This window comes from Oryctolagus cuniculus, chromosome 17 (assembly GCF_051225735.1).
Source record: "Oryctolagus cuniculus isolate XC-2025 breed Fujian yellow rabbit chromosome 17, ASM5122573v1, whole genome shotgun sequence".
NCBI lineage: Eukaryota > Metazoa > Chordata > Mammalia > Lagomorpha > Leporidae > Oryctolagus > Oryctolagus cuniculus.
In genome coordinates, this window is record NC_142883.1 from 27,841,090 (window position 1) to 27,861,539 (window position 20,450).

Below are 20,450 nucleotides of genomic sequence, written 5' to 3' on the forward strand. Positions count from 1 at the left end.
AAGTAAGTCTGTAGAAATGTATGCAGAACTACCCAGCTTTACAGTCATAAACCTCATTACATGATGTTACTTCTTTAAAAATTAGAAGAAATATAAAAAAAGAAAAAAATCTTTTCACTCATAGATACATATTTTTATATTTACTGTTTTCTATATAGGGTTTTTCTTATACAGATATGAAAGAATATACAACCAGGTTGAATCATACTTTATATTTGGTTAAATATCTTGCTTTTATTGCTAAAACTATGAAGTTAAAACTTAATATACAGTGTTTCTTCTTCAGGGATATTGCAAAATAATTCCTCTCCACCTTAAAAATAAATTCCAGTTAGAAAATATGTTTTATAATGAAAAAAAAATCACGTTAGTAAAATGAGAGCCTGAAAAAGTTCCTTTTCTTCTTACTTAGATGAAAACACATGAGCTTTCAGGACTTGCTTTCCATCTGTGAATCAACGGCTCCTACCAACACCACTTCACAAAAAATAAATAAATAAATAAAACTTTTGGTAGTGGGCTAGATGTAATAAATCACTCCACAATGTGAATTCATTTAGGAAGAACAACCATTCCACTGCAAAGCAAGACAAAAGGGACAGAGCTCTATAACAACCCATCAGATAGAAAGAGCAGCCTGGAGAGAATACCTGCATCTGTTTATGGAGTGCTTACTTTAAATGCTTACTATTAACCAGCCATGGAACAGACATCTGGGGGAGCCAGGAGAAGACAGGAAAAGATACAAATAATTTTCCCTCTAGGACTTGACAGTATGTACACACAAATTCCTCTAATGTGATAGCTACTATTAGCAGCACAAAAAAAATGCTTAAGAATTCAGAAGAGAATTTGCCCACTTCCAGCTTAAAATCAAAGAATCCTGAAAGTGGAAGCAGTAAAGCTGGGTTTTGTAGGATGGATCAGATTCCAGCAGGCAGAGATGGGAGCCCTGAGCCTGGGGTAGTGCAGGAAAAGGAATGAAGTATGCTGAGAAGTATGTCAAAGCTGCCGAGGTGAGAATGCCAAGGACATACCCAGGGAATAATTAGTCGAGGTTGACAGCCGTAGCTACATGCTGGGGAATTGTGACTGATGAGCTTAGAAGTCAAGGCCAAGTTAGAGATGGCTTCAGATACCAGGAGAGGAGTATGGACAATATCCTGTAAGAAATGTGAGGACACTGGAAGATTTTTGATTGAAGATGTACAGGATGCTGTTGTGTTTTGATTAATCTGGTAGCAATGGTGCAATGAGAACATGGAGAAAATAAAAACCAAAAAGATATATCACCTTATTGTGAAAGTGAAATTAGGATGGTAGAAGAAGCAACCTAATGAGATGATAGATATAATAATTATTTTGTAGTTAAAAGCTATAACTCTGGGTGCTAGGAGGCAAGAGTTACAATCAAAGTCTTGAAGGCCAAACAAGAACAGATATGTTTCCAGTCCAACCTTCCATGCTCACTGATGATTGGGTCTCACAGAAGGGTCAGAGAGGTATTCTGGCAGAATACTTAAGAGTAAATTCTTGGGTAAGACTAAGCTTGTGTCCTGAGTGTCACTTACTAGATATGTAGCAAGTTATAAAACCTCCACATGCTTCCAGTTATAATATGGGGCTGATAACTGAAACTCCCTTAGGAACAAAGGAGGTACCATATCCATAGCTCTGGGAATCACACCTGGTACAAAGTAAGTGCTGTGTAAATGTTAGACAAAGTCTGGGGTTGATGCAGTCCTACACTAATCTGAATTATCATGGTGAGTGGAACTTTCTCCAACACAGCCTGCCTTCCCAAATGTTGGCTTTCCTTCATTCCCCATCTTCTGCTTGTAAGCTGTATTTTCTGTTAAGCAACATCATTCACTCCACAGCTTTCAATATCAAGTGTACGTTGACTAGAGGCCAAAGTGCAGGAGCCCTCAGACTTCTCAACAACATGATGTCCCTTGAGAATGTTTCACAAGTATGTAAAAATTAACATGGCTAAAATATTTGACTTTCTCTAACCTGAACTTGTGTCACTCTCAGTTCACTGCTTCAGACAATGGCACCCTCACTCACCAAGTTGTTGAGACACCAAACTTACAATTTATCCTTCACTCCACTTGTTTCCATTCACTCCATTGGTATGTCCTGCAGATGCTACCTCCAAAATTTGTCCATACTCAATCCACTTATCTCCACCTTCTTTCCTGCCTCTCTGCATCTAACCACTGTTAATTCTTACTTACGCTTCTACAATATCCTTCTAATGAGTTTCCTAAAGTCCTCTCTTGTCGTCTTTCTAGACATCATCACAAGCATTTATCATTTCTTTCTGATGAGAACATTCAAACTCCTCTCTTCTATTGAATTATACTACATGAAATAATTAACCATAATCACTATTTTTGTAATACACCAGAACTTATTTTTCCAATGTGGCTGTGACTTTGTACCTGTTTCCAAGTCTCTCTCCATTCCCCATCATCTGCTTATCTCCTCTGATAACCAGTATTCTACTCTCTGCTTCTATGAGCTCAGCCTTTGTAGATGCCATATATGAGTGGAATCAGGAGGTATTTGTCTGTGTCTGGTTTATTTCACTTAACATGATCTCCAGTTTCACCCACATTGCTGCAAATGACAGGATTTCTTTCTTGATCCCTCCCGTCCTTTCTTTATTGATGACTGAAGAGTTTCTTACTGAATATGTATTTGATTATGTGCTTATTTGCCTCTCTCAATGAATTATAAGCTCTGAGAAGGTGAGACCATTTTTGTTTTGTTCAACCCCTCTCCAGTACCTAGATCAAAGTGTATTTATTGACCTAAAGGGAAGGGAAAGAAAAGGGAGGGAAGGGAAAGAGAGGGAAGGGGAGGGGAGAGGAGGGGAAGAAAAGAGAGGGGAGGAGAGGGGAGGGGAGAGGGAGGGAAAGGTAAGGGAAAGGAAAAAGATAGGAGGGAACAGGAAGGAGGAAATGGAAGGAGATTGGAGGAGAAAAGGGAGAGAGTAGGAGGGTAGGGGAGAGGCCATTGGCCTCTCAGGCCTTGGGAAGGATTTGGCAGGAGTTTTGGGAAGAAGGAATTTGGTAGAAAAAAGGGGAATCATTCACATTTTGGTCCATTATCCTTTAGGCACATATATTTATCTTGTCTCCTACCCATACTTTCCAGATATAATTACAGAAAATATGTCAGAAAACAAAGATATGACCACTCTGATAGATGTGAACAAGTACCATTTGCAGGGTCAGGAAATTTGAGGAGAGTTTCATCAAATATCAAGAAGATAGGATAAGATTTAATAAAATAATGAATACCTGGGATAGAATAAGCTCCACGTAGTGATCACAGGCTTTCTTCCTTATGTTCATAGGTCTCTAGAGAAAGCCCCACCTGCAGGCCAGAGTACAGGGAGCAGAAGCAGGCTAAACATAGGATGGTGACAAGAGTCCAGCCCATGGAGGCATTTGCTTCTCCTCCTTTGCATATTCATCCTAAAGTATTCTCTCCTGTGCTGGAACCATGGAAGGCCCTACCAGTGAACTAAAGATCAACTATGCTTGGACTATTAGAGGTTCTCAGTGTGTGCTGGGGACCAGGGAGAAACAAATCAAACCAAGGAGACTTCAGAGCCACATAGCTGATACAAAGACAAAAAATAAGAAAGGCAATTCTGCAGAGGAATGAAATACAACCACATATCCCACGCCTTAAACAAACTGATTCCTTAATTGGAGACTGAGGTTGATGAGCTTGCCTCTTTATCCTCCACTCCTATACTTTGATGGGTACATTTTTTTTTTTTTTTTTTTTTTTTGGACAGGCAGAGTGGACAGTGAGAGAGAGAGACAGAGAGAAAGGTCTTCCTTTGCCGTTGGTTCACCCTCCAATGGCCGCCGCGGCCGGCGCGCTGCGGCTGGCACACCGCGCTGATCCAATGGCAGGAGCCAGGTGCTTCTCCTGGTCTCCCATGCGGGTGCATCCTCCACTGCCTTCCCGGGCCACAGCAGAGAGCTGGCTTGGAGGAGGAGCAACCAGGACAGAAGACCTGAAGGGTACATTTTTTTTTTTTTTAGGAGCCAGGTGCTTCTCCTGGTCTCCCATGGGGTGCAGGGCCCAAGTACTTCGGCCATCCTCCACTGCACACCCAGGCCACAGCAGAGAGCTGGACTGGAAAAGGGGCAACCGGGACAGAATCCGGCGCCCCCACCGGGACTAGAACCCGGTGTGCCGGCGCCGCAAGGTGGAGGATTAGCCTATTGAGCTGCGGCGCTGGCCCTGAAGGGTACATTTTTAACCCTTTCACTCCATGTAGAGGCCTATCGTGGAAACAGGCATAACTATGTAGGAAACCACAGCAGTTCCCAAAGTTAAGCAAATGAGTCTTTTTTTTAAAACAAGAACAGTCAAGAATAAGCAGACATTTAAGGAAAAATCAAAAGAATCAAAGAGCCGAGCCAGAATTAAGAGAGAGCTAGCATAGAAGACAAAAGAAAACTGAAAATATCTAATTAATGTTCTTATAGAAATTCAGGAATATGTTTATGTAACAAGAAAATGCTCACAGGAATAAATAGAAAAATAAGAACAATTTTCAGAAATTAAAATGTTTGCTGAATTTAAAAATTTAATAGTGGGTTTGGAATTGTCACATCATGAGTTAAGCCACCACCCGTGATGCCAGCATCTCACATGGGTACTGGTTCAAGTCACAGCCACTCCACTTCTGACCCAGCTCCCTATCGTGAACCTGGGAAGGCAGTGGAGGATGGCCCAAATGCTTGGGCCCCTGCACTCATGGGGGAGACCCCAAAGAAGGACCTGGCTTCTAGTCTGTGTCCAGCCCAGCTCTTCCCATTGTGGCCACTTGGGGAGTGAATCAGAGGACAGAAGACCTCTCAGTCTCTGTCTTTCCCTTTAACTCTGCTTTCAAATAAATTATAAGTAAATTTAAATTTTAAAAAGTTAATAGAAATCATATAGAAAGGAATGGATGTTACTGAAAAGCAAAGTAGAAATATTAAAATTAAGTAAGGAGAATCTCCTATGGACTTAATATGAAAAGACAGAGATAGAAACTATGAGAGCAAGGAAAGGATATAGAAATTGAAGAGGAAAGAAAATAAAGGCTTAGAAGGTAGACCTACATGTGCCAAAAAGCCCATTCAGAATGAGAAAGCAGAGAGAACAGATGGGAGAAGATAATAAAAAAAATAGAAAAAAATTTCTATAAGGTAAGAAATTTTTGAATTAGTGAGAGGTATGTGGGAACTCTTTGCATTACTATCTCAAAATTTTTGTTTTGGAAAAGTTAAAATTTTCTGAAACAAAATGTTAAGAAGACTTAGTGAGCTGTTTATTTTTGTCAAGCATTATTCTTAGCATTTATAGGTTAGTGAATAAAGCAGATGAAAAAAGGTTCTGCCCTTTTGGAAGTTGCATTTTAGCCTTCTGAGCACACACAATGAAAAAAAAGCCAATAGGCAGAAACCATTGTGAGCATGTAAGACAAAATCCCCAAGGCCAGTAAGAGCCTGGGCTGGTGGCATTTATTTAGAAGAGCACAGGTTTCTTATCCAGGGCACTATTTGCAAGCTGACAGTAGAGCAGTGTCTACAAAAGGCTGAATGAAGAGAATTCTGAAACTAGCGTTCTATTACCAGCTGAACTATCATTCCAACGTGAGGACAAAACGAAGATCTCTTATTGGACACCAGAGGACCCTGAAAATTGATCACTCACAAAGCCTTCCTGTAAAAGAACAAAAAGGCAAAACTTAAATGTGGGATTCAGGAAATTATCAAGAGGATACAATACATAAGAAAGAATAGAAATAACCAAAGATATGAAGAAAATCAAAAAAGGCAGTGTAATATCTGCCTAGCTTAGAAAATCATAAGTTTACATCAGAAAACAATGTGAGAGAGCTCTAAGAAGAATGTCTTCAAGAAAAAGTAGCTGTTGTAATACAAAACAGATTACTAAAATCGGCAGTCAAAATACATTGTGATACTGATATATTATGGTATGACATTATAAAAACCATAATAATCCCTTACTGTTGTAGTTTCATACTGATGAGATGAAGACATTTTTTTCCCAATTAACCAAAGGAAAGGTCATATTTTATCAAAAACTGAAATCGGACATGATCCCCTAAAATTTATACCAAACTGTGGCCCCTTAAAGTTCCCTAGAAATGCTATCTGGGGTGCCACATGTGCTACTGGAATTTGGGGTGCCTTACGATTTTACCACGGGCTTATTACTAAATCCCCAATATTAATAAGCCCGAGAGGGTTCTTGCCTAATATTTAGAGAAGAATTCTAAATATCAGCACGGATAAACGCGGCAGCATGGTACATTTTAAGCTTTTACTTAGTGAGAAAGATGCATAGGAGAGTGAGAGCTTTATTTAAGAGAAAGAGGTGAATGGGGGTTCATACCCAGCACCAGGATCCAGCCATGTGGATGAGCATCTAGGCCAGGAAGCCTAGAGCACATGGCCCAAAGGCCATTGCCCTGGAGGGACAGGGCTACAGCAAGCCCATCTCCTGGCAAGAGTCCAGGGAAGAAGAGAGGGCTGGGCCACACCGTGTCCAGCTTTTAACCCACTCCCAAAGGGGAGTGGTTAATTAACCTAATTGGCTGGTGGGCACCCAGGTGTGGCCAGGTAGGGAGATGAGGTCACACAGGGGCGTGGCAAAGGTATCAGGTAGAGCATGAGGTCCCACAGAGGCGTGGTGAAGGCGTGGTCTTCCAGTTCACAAATCTAATCAATTTTAGCCTGTATGCTTGCCTACTTCAGCATAGCAAATACAAGAAAGGCATAGTCTGAATATGAAACACTTGAAAATGCATGACTCTCAGGCCGGCGCCGCAGCTCACTAGGCTAATCCTCTGCCTAGCGGCGCCAGCACACCGGGTTCTAGTCCTGGGCGGGGCACCAGATTCTGTCCTGGTTGCCCCTCTTCCAGGCCAGCTCTCTGCTGTGGCCAGGGAGTGCAGTGGAGGATGGCCCAAGTGCTTGGGCCCTGCACCCCATGGGAGATCAGGATAAGTACCTGGCTCCTGCCATTGGATCAGCGCGGTGCACCGGCCACAGCGTGCTGGCCGCGGCGGCCATTGGAGGGTGAACCAACGGCAAGGGAAGACCTTTCTCTCTGTCTCTCTCTCTCTCACTGTCCACTCTGCCTGTTAAAAATAATAATAATAATAAAAAAAGAAAATGCATGACTCTCAGCAGTTGATGCAGTGTTAGATTATTCTGAGCAAAAAACCCAGTCACATATCCAGGAGAGAGGCAAATAGTCTGAGATAAAATGAAACAGAGTTAATTGATACTAGCTATATCCTTTGAAGTTCAGGTGCTCAGATGGGGAGGCACAACTGTCTAAATGCTTAGAATTGCAGGAGGTTGTAATTGCAAAGAGGCTGGAGCTACTGCTGGGGATTTTGTAGCTGCTCACATAAATCAAATGACCACCAAGGCTCTAAGAAGAGCTGAGAAAGCAGGGAGAGCATTGGGAACATCTTTTAGGAGGCGACATGATGAACAACAGGCACAGGAGGTTACTAAATCTAGAAACTGAACATCTAGAAAACTGCAATCTTCCACAAAGGAAGAGGAGGTATTTGAAAGTTTTTGGTGATTGGAGTTGGGTCTAACAATCACAGATTTGGTCCTTAGTATGAACTATTTTCCCACATCTGTTTAGTGAAGAGAAAAGACAGCTTGCCATATAATGTAGAGTAGGATTGTAAAAATCATCACAGGATCCATTTATAAGAAGGTATGGTGTGGGTTGTTGGGGACAAAGGACACCCTTTATCCTCGTCCTCATGGTTACACTGGGACTTTGAAATTCAGACTGAGATGGCAAAGAGTTGGCTTGCGTATGGTGTCAAATTTTCCAAGAACATTCTATGTGGGATGTTTGCTGAACAAAATCTTTGCTATATAGTTTATCTTTTCAGGAATGTATGTTACATTCCAGAAAAGTCCACAGGCACCTCTCTGTCACAATTTTGCAGGTAAAAGCAGCAGGACTCCAGTTGGGGGTTATGATTCATGTTGTCTTTGATTATCTTCCACCTGACACAAAGGCATAACCAGAGGTTATGCATCCTGCTGTGCATTCTGTAAACAATCCCATTACCACACAACAACAGGTGAACACCACACTTGCAATAAGAAGCTCCTTTTCAATAAAGCTGTAAAGTGGCTTATGAAGACAACCAGGGCTCATCTTTTGAATAGGCTTTGTCAGCAGGAGGGACAAGGGGAGTCTTATCTCCTGGGAAGCCAGAGGGTTAGGAGGCCAACACCATTCATGTTAACCCATTAGTTTGTTTCATGCCCAGAAGACAGTCATGCCTTTCCCTTTTGGATTTCCACCCCTTGAATGAGTTTTCAGTGAATGGAAACTTACTGTGCCTAAGGTATATCTAAAATATTGAACTTCAAGAGCATATCATTTTATAACACACTGTGCTCTTAAAAAATGCAACTATTTCAAGTAATAATCACACAATAATCAAACAGTAATAGTCATTTTTTTTCATCTTTAGTTTTAGGACAAGCATTGAATAAAAAGAAATGTAGAAGTTAAAAGTACTATTCAAATTTACCATGCAAGAGCTGAAAACTGCACTTGACTATCTAAAGCATTATACCTTACAATTTGCACTCCTATTTGTTCTGTGAAACACTGAGAAGTCCCAAATCGTCATACAGAATGACATAATTGAATTCAAGTTATGTTTCTCTGTGTTTACAATTGTACACTAATGTTCCTTGGTTTGAATGAAAAATTTAACTTCAAGAATGTGGAAAATGTAAGGGTAGTAGATAGGAACTTTCCTACTGTGAACTCCACCCATCTGGAACCTGTAGAAATATACTCTTGGAACAAACACATGCAGCTCAGCCCATGCCTACTGGGGGCTAACTGGACATCTCAGTATTCTCCCAATTAACTTAAACTTTAGATAGCATAATTAACAAAAACGTACTAATTTAAAGAGCACACATATGGCATTAAAACTTGATAGTAAGTACAGCGATTGTTTAGAGATGAAGCCAACGGAAGAATTATGGAGGAAGAAGTATTTGTATTACTGACACTTTAAAAATTTGAGTACACAGGGATAATAAAAACCAGATTAAATCTTCAGTGTTTTTTATTGTTATTGAATTCCCTTCAGACAATACACCTGTTCACAATCAGCATGGCCCACTCTCACTGTACCTCTGCTGGTCAATCCTTACTGGACAGGTCTGGAAGCTCAAGGCATGCTGTCCCAGTGGTGGATTAGCTGGGGGTACCTGTGTTCATTTCCCAGAGATTCACACGTGACACCAAGGAATTCATCTGCCTCTGAGGATGACTGGCACAAAAGCCCATCCAGTACGAGTGCTCCATACTTGATGGCTGCAAACTGACCCAGTCAATCCTCTCAATGCATGCCCATACACACGTGTCCCCAAGGTACATCTTAATGCACATGTGCTAAGCTGATACTCCTGGAGGGTCTTGGGATGCAGCAAGTTAAGCTGCTGATGGGGACACCCACATCCCATATCAGATTGTCTTGTTTACATCTAGCTACTCTGCATTTCCCTTTATTGTTCTGCTAATGCACCTGGCTGGAGCAGAAGACAGCCCACCCATGAAGGGGATGCATATGCATTTTCTGGTCCCTGGTTTCTACCTACTTCAGCCCTACTGGCTACATGCATTTGGGGAGTGAATGAGCAAGTGAAAAATCTGTCATTCTAACTTCCAGGTAGTTAGAAAACAAGAGTATTTTAGGAACTCAGAGTAGGAATAAACCTGAGTAGAACCCCTCTTCACAGCTTTAAATAGCCTAATGTGCAATTATAGCAGTAACAAGAGTTAATACTTTTGTGTACTTCCATGGTCTTTAAGGTACAGCTAGGTCTAATATAAAATTTTGAAAAAAATTATTTGACAGGCAGAGTGATAGAGAAGGGGTGAGAGAGAGAGAGAGAGAATCTTCCATTTACTGGTTCACTCTTCAAATGGCTACAAGGGTGAGACCAGTTTAGATGGAAGCCAGGAGCCTAGAACTCCATCCGGGTCTCCCATGTGGATGGCAGTGGCACGGGTCCTTAGTACATCTTCCACTGCCTTCTCAGGTGCATTAGCTGTTTTTCCCACGCAAGTGCAGGGGATCAAGGACTTGGACTATCTTCTACTGCTTTTCCAGGCCATAGCAGAGAGCTGGGTCAGAAGTAGAGCAGCTGGGACTTGAACCATCACCCGTATGGGATGCTGGCACTGCAGGCAGTGGCTTTACCCGCTACGCCACAATGTTGGCCTCCTGATAGACTATAAAATTTTACTTTGACAACAATATTTGAACACATCTTATTGTTCTTACTTCACACATGAGTAAGCCGAAGCTTTGTGATGACAGGAAATTTCCAAGCATTGAGGAGTTGGTACATGATGGAGTGAGACTCAAAGCACAACCTTCTGAGTACAGTTTGCTTTCTATCACCCAGCTCTGGAGTGTGCTAATAATAGAGGCTGTCATTTATGAGATAAGTAGGAGTGCTTACTGACTGCAAGAAGTTTACAATATGTCATTTAGTAATTCAGATTCCATTGTATTTAATGAAGTTTGAAGGCGATAAGTAGCACTCTGACCTCAGAATCAACCCTTGAGGCATTTTGGTTTGGCTAAAAAGCCCAGGGGAGCATTTCAGGCATGGAAAGCCAAGAAACTGTGGAAAAAAAAAAATAGGAGTGTGAATGGGAGGGTGGGTACCCTGGGAAGAATAACTTTGTTCCTAAAGTTGTATTTATGAAATGTAAGCAAATTAAAAAAAAACTTTAAAAAATGGAAAAGTGATGCTCTTTTCCATCCTGTCTACCCGTTAGATGTCTGCACAACTTTTAGGTCCTTTTCTAGAGAAATCTTTATCTGAGATGACTTCTCTGACACCAAAAGGAGAGTAGTTGTTTCCTCCTTCATGCAACAAGTGGATCTTACCATACCCATGTCATGTTTGTTAAGTGGCTACACTGTAAATCCTGATTTGTGTGTCTGTCTCTAAACTCTTGAGCTCATCAGATCAGGAAATGCAGTTCATTCTTATTTGTATCTCCAGAGTCTAGCTAGATGTCTGGCATGTATCACACTGAGAGTAAATTTTAAGCACCGATTCCGACTTCTGGGAAAAACAACTGAAAGCATTTATAATTGAGGGTGAGTCAGTGTAATATCACCCTCCCATACTGAGAATATATTTGTTAGAAGTATGAACTTGTTTCTTTCTAGAGAAGAGAGATCAGAAATCTAGAAAGAGACACATGCACTATTGACTCTACTTCCAATCACGTATATTGAAAACATAAAATTGCCTTGCAAATGAAATCAATATTCTATTTCTAAATGCTCTATTTCCAAGCCAATCTTACATTAGCAAATTTTCAGAGAACATTGGAGTAAGAAAGAATCATTGAAAACCATGCAGCTCCACATCTTAATTTTATATGTGAGGAAGACATGATCCTGAGACACTAGTGACTTGCCTAAGACTCCATGTTGGGTTCATGAAACAGCCACACCAGTGGGCACTTTCCAATACTCCTTGCTGCCTCCATGATCTTAAGAAGGAAGATTGAACCACAAAACTTAAGTCCAGGGGGCTGAGTACTAGTGTACTCACCCTCTTCTTATGAAAACTCAGTAATTAAACAATAACTTACACAGTAAGGGCTATGTCTTTAACAATGCCTTTACCCAAACACTGTGCCATGGGCATTTTCTCCCTGAGAGGTCTAAACAAAGCTCCTCCCTCAAAGAGTTCACATACAATTCTGTAGCGAAGAAACTGATGACATTTTTGTGAGATTCCCAAAAGGGCTTTGGCATATGGTATAGTTTGAGGAATCCTGGCTGTCAGTGCAAATCATATTATGCACCTTGTCCCACCCACCTCACTGCTTCCTTCCTACACGCATGGGCTAGAAAACAGCTCCACTGGCTAACAAGTTTCCCCAAACTGAGTCTTGAGAGTTATGTACAAAATTCCTCCCTCTCCCATTCCCTGTACATTTGTTAAATTTGAGAAAATTAGCTGCAACACCCAAGGAATATGGAGACACTGTTTATATAAATAAAAGCAATATCCAATCCAAAGAATAGTATTTCCTACCTCAAAGCTCCTCATTTGTCTCTGTGCATTTTGGCCTTCGTTCTGTTGTGCCCACATCTGCCTCTGAGTCTTAGACTCATTCTGCTGCCTGGAATGGTTCTCTAAGTCTACCCTTCGCTGGTCACATCTCTCCCAATCTCTAGTCTTGGATTCCTGGAAGACCAGCCCTAATTGTTACAGACTATCCCTGCTGGAATCTCCTGAACTCTGAGTACTATCCCTTTGTAGGAAAAGTGCATACTGCAGTGTACCAAAATGTTTATTATTACTGTTATTTGTTATTATGACTTTGTACCTCATTTCAAAGGCAAAGCAACAGCTATGTCTAGTCAGGCCTCCGTTTTGTCTTTTTCTTTATTAAGTTATTAAGAGGCAAAGATTCCTGTATGTTCTGATCAAAGTTGATTTAGCAAGCATTGAGCTCCTGCTGCCTGCAAAGTCTGGGTTACATCCTGGAAGGGCAGATGGTGAGAGGACAGGCAGTCTGTGTCCCTAGAAGCTGGACTCTCCTTACCCTCCGTGGAGTATTCTCTGCTCCGATCTCAGCTCCTATCACCTTCAACTCTAATTTGAATTCTGGAAGAGCTTCAATCCCTTCCTAGGCTCTTCAGTGCCTTAAGGTAAAATCCAGGCTCCCAGCTGATAGAGGGCCCTGAATCTGGACCCCGTTTCTTTCTTTAGCTTTGAATCCTCCCTGAACTCTTCTTGTTCAATGACCCAATCTCTGCAGGCCTCCAGGCTTTTGCTCATCTTGTTTCCCTTCCAGAAAAACCATTTCTTTGCTTTTTCCAGCAGTAGAATTTGCCTAGCTCTTTGAGAATCAATCTATACATTGCTTTTCCCGGGAGGTGCTTCCTCTTTTAGACTGGGAAGCCTCCAAAACCCTCTCTAGCAATCCTGGTAAGGTGGTAGACACTTACCCACCTCTCTCAGCTCCTTGAGGCCACAGTGGAGGTCCTTCAGGTCTTTATCCACACAGGACCAAGTATGGTCATACTAGTACAGGGGTCTAGAGACAGCTTTCTAGATGAGTGAGCCCAAGAGCTCAGGGTCAATGACCTGGAATTGATCCTGTAGAGGCAGTAGAATCAAAGAGATGCTTTTTAGCTACTCTAGGGCTCCAGAAAGTTGGAAAATATACATAGCCAAAGATCATGAGTTACTTATGTTAAGGTGGAAGCAAACAGCAAGATTCTGGTGTCCCAGTCTGAAAAGAAAGATAGAAACATTCTTTGAAACATGACCATGGGGAGCAGGCACTAGGGGTAAGGGCTTGCGTATCTTTAGTACCTGTCTCTCCTAGGAGAGTGCAAGCCCCAAGGGTTCATATGTCACCTCTTTTGGCAAACCAAATTCCTAGCATGGGGACTTCTCTAAAAAGAATGCCCAATTTTCCTGATGTTTTGGATAAATTTAATATGAATAGATAGTGTTTGGCACAAATTTTCCTGAGACGTGCTAAATATGTGTATGTACTTATGCTAAACTATAAATGTGTTATGTACATGTGTTATATATATATATATATATATAACACATATACACACATACACACACACTTTAAAAAATATAGGGCATATAAACTCCAAATGTTACTCAAGAAACCCATGCCAACTCTTCCATCACATGATTAATCTGATATTTTTGGTTTTAGTTTTAGTTTAGGTGCATTCCATCTCCTGCTTAGATAATCAAAAAATATTTCATTGATTTTTCTGTCTCACATATTTTCCTTGGAATACAGTACATTTCCACCACTGTAGACATAGCTGGCTCTATGCAACACACATTTATATTACAAATGTCTTACAATTCCTCTATCTCTAAAGGGATTGTGTCTCAACTATTGAACACAGAGAATAAAGAGTTGCATAATCTGGTCCCTCCCAACCTTGCCGGCCTCCTTGCTCATTATACTCTACCCTGTGCTCCTCTCATTAGGCACTCAGAAGTATCTCTACCCCACAAAGCCACTGTGCACGGTCGCCTCCTTTGCCTGTTCCATTGATATTCCTCATGTGCTCTCCCTGCTCCATTTTGAGTGATCCTTAACACTGCCAAGATCCAGTTCTAGTTTCCTACATTCTTTCAGCCCAGCACTGAGACACCTGCTTCTGGAAAAATGCTTTGGGCTGCAGGTAACAGAAAGGCTTACTCAAAGTGGCTCCAACAAGAGACTTGTTATTTCCCTTAACAAAATCAGTGATGAGGTGGTTCTTTGGTTATGCTCTCAAATGGCCCATCTAAAGTAGGGACTGTTTCCAACTTTCCATTCAACCCTCTTTAGAGTACCTTTTGTCCTCAAGTTACTCTTCAGACTTCCTTCTGTATACCATGGATAGAACTGCCTATCACATGGACAAATTCACATTAGTGTATTAGTAAGAGTCTTCCAAGAAATGGAACCAACAAAGTGGAGGAACTCAGAGAAATTCAGTGTAAGGAATTGGCACCCATAATTGCAGAAGATGTCAAATTCAAAATCTACAGTACAGGGGGCAGAGTGGAAGTCTAGGGAGGAGTTGATATTGTACCTTAAACCAAAGGCTCCTAGAAGCAGAATTCCCCCTTCCTCAGACTGCATTCTTTTTCTCCCGAAGCCTTCAACTGATTGGATGAGGTGCACACACATACTACCAAAAGTCATCTGCTTTACTCAAATCTGCTGACATAAGTGCTAATCTCATCTTAAAAATATCTCCAAAATGGGGACTAGCACTGTGGTTTAGCAGGTAAAGCCTCTGCCTATGGTGCTGGCATGCCATAGGGGTGCTGGTTCGAGTCCCAGCTGCTCCACTTCCAATTCAGCTTTCTGTTGCAGCCTGGGGAAGCAGTAGAAGATGGCCCAAATGCTTGGGCTACTGTATCCAAGGGAGACCCAGAAGAAGTCCTGGATCCTGGCTTCAGGTATGCCCAGCTCCAACTGTTGTGGCCATTTAGGGAGTGAACCAGTGTATGGAAGAGCTCTCTTTCTCCCTCTCTTTTACTTTCTCCCTCTCTCCCCACCCCCCTCTCTGCTTCTCTGTAACTCTGCCTTTCAAATAATAAATAAATCTTTTTTTTTAAACTTTTATTTAATGCATATAATTTTCCAAAGTACGACTTATGGATTACAATGGCTTCCCCCCCATACCGTCCCTCCCACCCACAACCCTCCCCTTTCCCACTCCCTCTCCCCTTCCATTCACATCAAGATTCATTTTCGATTCTCTTAATATACAGAAGATCAGCTTAGTATACATTAAGTATGGATTTCAACAGTTTGCTTCCACACAGAAACATAAAGTGAAAAATAATAGATGATTTTTTTTAAATGATGATGAAATCAGAGCAGACCTATTGTCATGTTTAATCCCAGTGAGAGTCAAGTTGGGAATTGATAATTGCCTTTTTTTTTTTTTTTTTTTACAGAGGATCAGTTTAGTATGCATTAAGTAAGGATTTCAACAGTTTGCACCCCCATAGAAACACAAAGTGAAATATATTGTTTGAGTACTCGTTATAGCATTAAATCTCCATGTACAGCACATTAAGGATAGAGATCCTACATGAGGAGTAAGTGCACAGTGACTCCTGTTGTTGACTTTACCAATTGACACTCCTGTCTATGGCATCAGTAATCTCCCTATGCACCAGTCATGAGTTTCCAAGGCTATGGAAGCCCTCTGAGTTCTCCGACTCTTATCTTGTTTAGACAAGGTCATAGTCAAAGTGGAGGTTCTCTCCTCCCTTCAGAGAAAGGTACCTCCTTCTTTGATGACCTGTTCTTTCCACTGGGATCTCACTCGCAGAGATCTTTTGCCAGAGTGTCTTGGCTTTCCATGCCTGAAATACTCTCATGAGCTTTTCAGCCAGCTCCGAATGCCTTTAGGGCTAATTCTGAGGCCAGAGTGCTATTTAGGACATCTGCCATTCTGTGAGTCTGCTGAGTATCTCACTTCCCATGTTGGATCACTCTCCCCTTTATTTACTCCATCAGTTAGCTTTAGCAGGTACTAGACTTGTCTATGTGCTCCCTTTGACTCCCAGTCCCTTCACCATGACCAACTGTGAACTTAAACTGATCACCTGGAACAGTGAGATGGCATTGGTACATGCCACCTCGATGGGATTGAATTGGAATCCCCTGGTATGCTTCCAACTCCACCACTTGGGGCAAGTCAGCCTGAGCATGTCCCAAATTATACATCTCTTCCCTCTCCCATTCCCACCACCATGTTCAACAGGGATCACATTTCAGTTAATTTTCAACACTTAAGAATAACTGTGCATCAATTACAGATCTAAACCAGTCATATTAAGTAGAACAGAAATCTTTAAAAATTATCTTCACAGCATAATCCAGATGTGTTTGGCCAAATGTCTAGATACCATGGCCCAGTAAAATTGACATAAAATTGGTCACCGTGTCTAAAACCAATCCCTAGCAAGAAAGACTGGAATCATCATGATTGGTGTAAATATTACCAAGAGTAACATCCCAGATCTGGGAACGGGCTCCTTTCCTGAGCTCATGGCTATGTGGAAGGTGAACATGTCAACAAAATCTGGACTTTGCCAAGGCAGACCTTGCCTGTGAATTGGGTCAGATGAAATATGAAGTTGAGTAGGTAAACAAGGCCTGTGAAACCCTGGCAGGCAGAATAATATACGGTATGTAACTGCCTCCTTCATCTGTTGTATTTAGCACATTGAAGCTCTTTGTGACCCTGAGTCATGATGTGTCGTCCCCCTTAGACTGTGTTTTGCCCTTGAGCAATACTTATGTATCAGCTACGTCTTTACTAATAGGCTCAAATATGGAGCTCTGCACTGGTTGTATGAACTGACCAAAGTTGGATATTCTGATAGCAAATTAACAAAGTAACTGACATTGCTATAGGGTTCATATACAGGGTACATCAGAAAGTTTATGCACATTATGAAAAAATTATGCAAAAATTCTAAAACTTTTTGCACCAAAATAAATACATCTTCTCAATCCCACCTTTTCCCACAAACTTTGGAAGTACTTTCCTATTTCCACTCACTACAAGCTTTGAAGTCATCAACTCACAACTGTTATGACAACTGACCATTATTTCTAGACACTTCAGTAAAAAACTTGATACAATAAAGCTTATTCAAGTAGTTTAGTCACATGAAATGCTCTCCTGTTTCACATATCCATAACCAGAAATCTATCTCATAGCAAACTGAAGAACATTGTTAACCTTATTTACAAGTAATGATAATGAAACGGAAAGGTTTCTTTGCCCCAAGCACCAGCTCAGATAATGTAGATCATCTGAAGTCTGTCAGATGTGAAAGCTTCGGGTTCAATTGTTTAATTCACAAATTCTCATGACCCTTCTACTTTTCACCAGTTAGAGTTCCCCAAAGTTTAGGGGGTAAAATCATCAGATCCCATTCCTCCTCACAAGAAAGCCCAAAGGGTTGAGGACTGTTAAACTTAGAGGATGTTGAAGCCATTTCTCAGTTGCCCACTGCGTAGAGACCTGGACCTCAGAAGTTTATGGAATATTCTCTTAGCAGTCTCCATGTTTCAGGCATCAGAGACCTTCATTAGCATTACTGCACTTTCCAGTTTTTATTTTTTACCTCTTCAAGCAGACATGTATCACATACCTAATTCATTGGTAAAATAATGATATTCATAAAACAAGTGACACATACTTACTGATAAATCACCAGACATCACAAAATAAGCACTTTGCCACCATTATATAATTTAATCCTCACAAAACTGCATGATGCTTATTTTATTTTTTTTAAAGTTTGTTTATTTACTTTTGAAATTTGGAAGGCAGGCAGACACAGACACACACACAGACACACACACACACACACACACACACACACAGAGATCTTCCATCTGCTGGTTCATTCCCCTAATGCCCACAACAGCTGTGGCTGGGCTAGGCCAAAGCCAGGGGCCCAGAACTCAATTTAAGACTCCCACATGAGTGGCAGGAACCCAAGTATTGAGCCATCACTGTTGTCTCAGAGCACATGTTAGCAGCAAACTGGACTCAGAAGCAGAGTTGGGACTCCAGGTACTCCAACATGGGATGTGGGCATCTTAACCTCTGCACCATGATGCCAATGTTACTGATCTGATTCTTTCCTCCACTTTTCAGGAGAAGAAATGAGGGGGCTGAAAGTGAGCAAGTAATTTGCTGAGAGTCCATCCAACAAGACACCATCGTCCCACACTCAAGGCCGGGTCTGTCTGACCTCACAGCCCATGCTTGAACGTCTGCACCCTATGGCTTCCCACGTATCTCATTTGAAGATGGAACTAAGGGAACTCTTATCTCTTTTAAATCAATATATAAAGTAAAGATGAAAATTATTTTCTGCAGTCATCTTAGAAGTTAATAACCATCTGAATATCAGCCTTGAACACAGATCAGGATTAGAATGTATCAACAATAAGGAAACATCAAATAAAAGAGGGGGTTAAAAAGCAAAATCTTACAATGATCATATAGCGCTATCTATGGATGGGCGTTTCAGTCATTACAGAAGACATTTGACAGGCTAATTTAACAGGCTTATTACAACCTGAAGGGAACCCCCTTTGTCTTTGTAGTTCTATAGTTCATAAGAATATAATTATAAATGTCTTTTCTGATATACTTTGAATATGAGAAGAAGATCTCCCAGATAAATTTATATATATTCTGTCTGTTGGAAAAAAGATGTCCTCAATCATTAGTATCAAATGCCATGTATCTATATCATTTAATATGAACATAGTTTGTGTCAATGTACTTTTGTAATATTATTAGAACCTGGTCATTTTGGGGTGAGTTTCAGTTCAGTTTCTGTGCCCACTGTTACTTTCTAAGGCTATTTGGCAGATAGCTAGTGTTCTCCTGGATTGATCAGTCTCCTTCCCCATGCCTGATCACCTCCTTATTGGAAAGCTCCAAGAATAACTATCATTGGTCTACAATATAAGTGAGAAAAATGATCTCAGAGCAATTGCGTAGTTTGCCTAGCTTTGCACAGCTGATGCATGAACTCTTCACGACAGGAAGAGGAGACAGAGCTACCACAAGAGACCCAGGAGACATGGAGGCACTGTCCCCAACCCTAGAGATCTCAGAGGACATCCTTAGCCTCTGTAGTCAGTACTTGCGTAAGAATTAAATATTGGCTCCCCTTCAAGAACTTTCTTCCTTTTGCTCTCTTGAATCTAAGCAGATAAAACTACTTTGAAAAATCTTACTTGCCTTCCTTGCCATCCTTCCCTGTAGCTTTCTTGCTTTTTCTATGCCTCTCCCCACTTATATGTTGATACAGCCGGATGGAGACCACATGAGGATAAGAGTAGTGGGAGAAGACATGGCCTCTTCATGTTACTTCTAAACTAGCCACGGTATGTTTGTGGCTCTAATCTTATCTTTGATCCTCTGTCCTATCCCCACATGCTGGCAGCATAAACTTTTTCTTTTATTTTTAGCTGGTTCTTTGGCCCAATCAACTATGGAAGCTACTGAAGTCACACTGGTGACAACATGCATCCCAGTGAGCTTCATTGCCATGGTCAGTTTTTCCTATTTCTTTAATGTTGATAAATGGCCCTTTCTTACATAACCAAATGGCATCAGACAGAGCTTTAACTCTCAAACCACCATCTCCCTCTCCTACAGAGATTCCTATAAATGGAAGGTCCTTGGGATTGTAGGCTCAGAATACGAAAACAAATATTGAGTCCCAGTTAAGTTGCCACTCAATAAACCCTCTCTTGAAGGACTATGTTGGTTTTTGTAATACATTCAGTCCATGTGCAAATGTGAAATTCTGGAAATAATATTATCTTCCATTCAAATTCTTTAAGCATAAAATAACGAGGACAAATGTCTATTTACCTGGAACAAAGCTTCCCTGGACCACTTCCTTGTATGCCCACCAGCCCTCATGGATTTTTGGTGAATTCTGTTGAGCTAAAGAGACAAAAGAAACAAAATGATTAAGACGATAGTCCACAAGTCTTACATATGGGCTGACCAAGCAAAAAGGTTGCATATGCATAAAATATCTTCCTTCTACCCAAAAGGCATGCTATACCACAACCTTTCCTCTCTTCCTTTTTCAAAGATATCATTAGTATATAAACATATTGTCACATATTTTTATAAAATGTATTAGATATTTAAAGAAACAGTAATTATGTATTTAAGACCTCTGCTGACAGTCCTCTTCTCGCTGAACCCCTATGCAGACACAGACACACACACACAGACACACACGCAC

General features: G+C 41.0%; 1 protein-coding gene across 5 annotated transcripts in view; it reads right to left on the reverse strand.

The window, feature by feature from the left end:
• Positions 1–20,450, reverse strand: part of CA10 (carbonic anhydrase 10 (inactive)) — a 574,039-nt gene that overhangs the window by 443,021 nt on the left and 110,568 nt on the right. For all 5 annotated transcript variants that reach the window (XM_017349134.4, XM_089318013.1, XM_089318012.1 and 2 more), the window contains one exon: positions 20,066–20,140. In XM_017349134.4, coding sequence (XP_017204623.1) covers positions 20,066–20,140 — 75 coding nt within the window. The remainder of the gene's footprint in view (positions 1–20,065; positions 20,141–20,450) is intronic.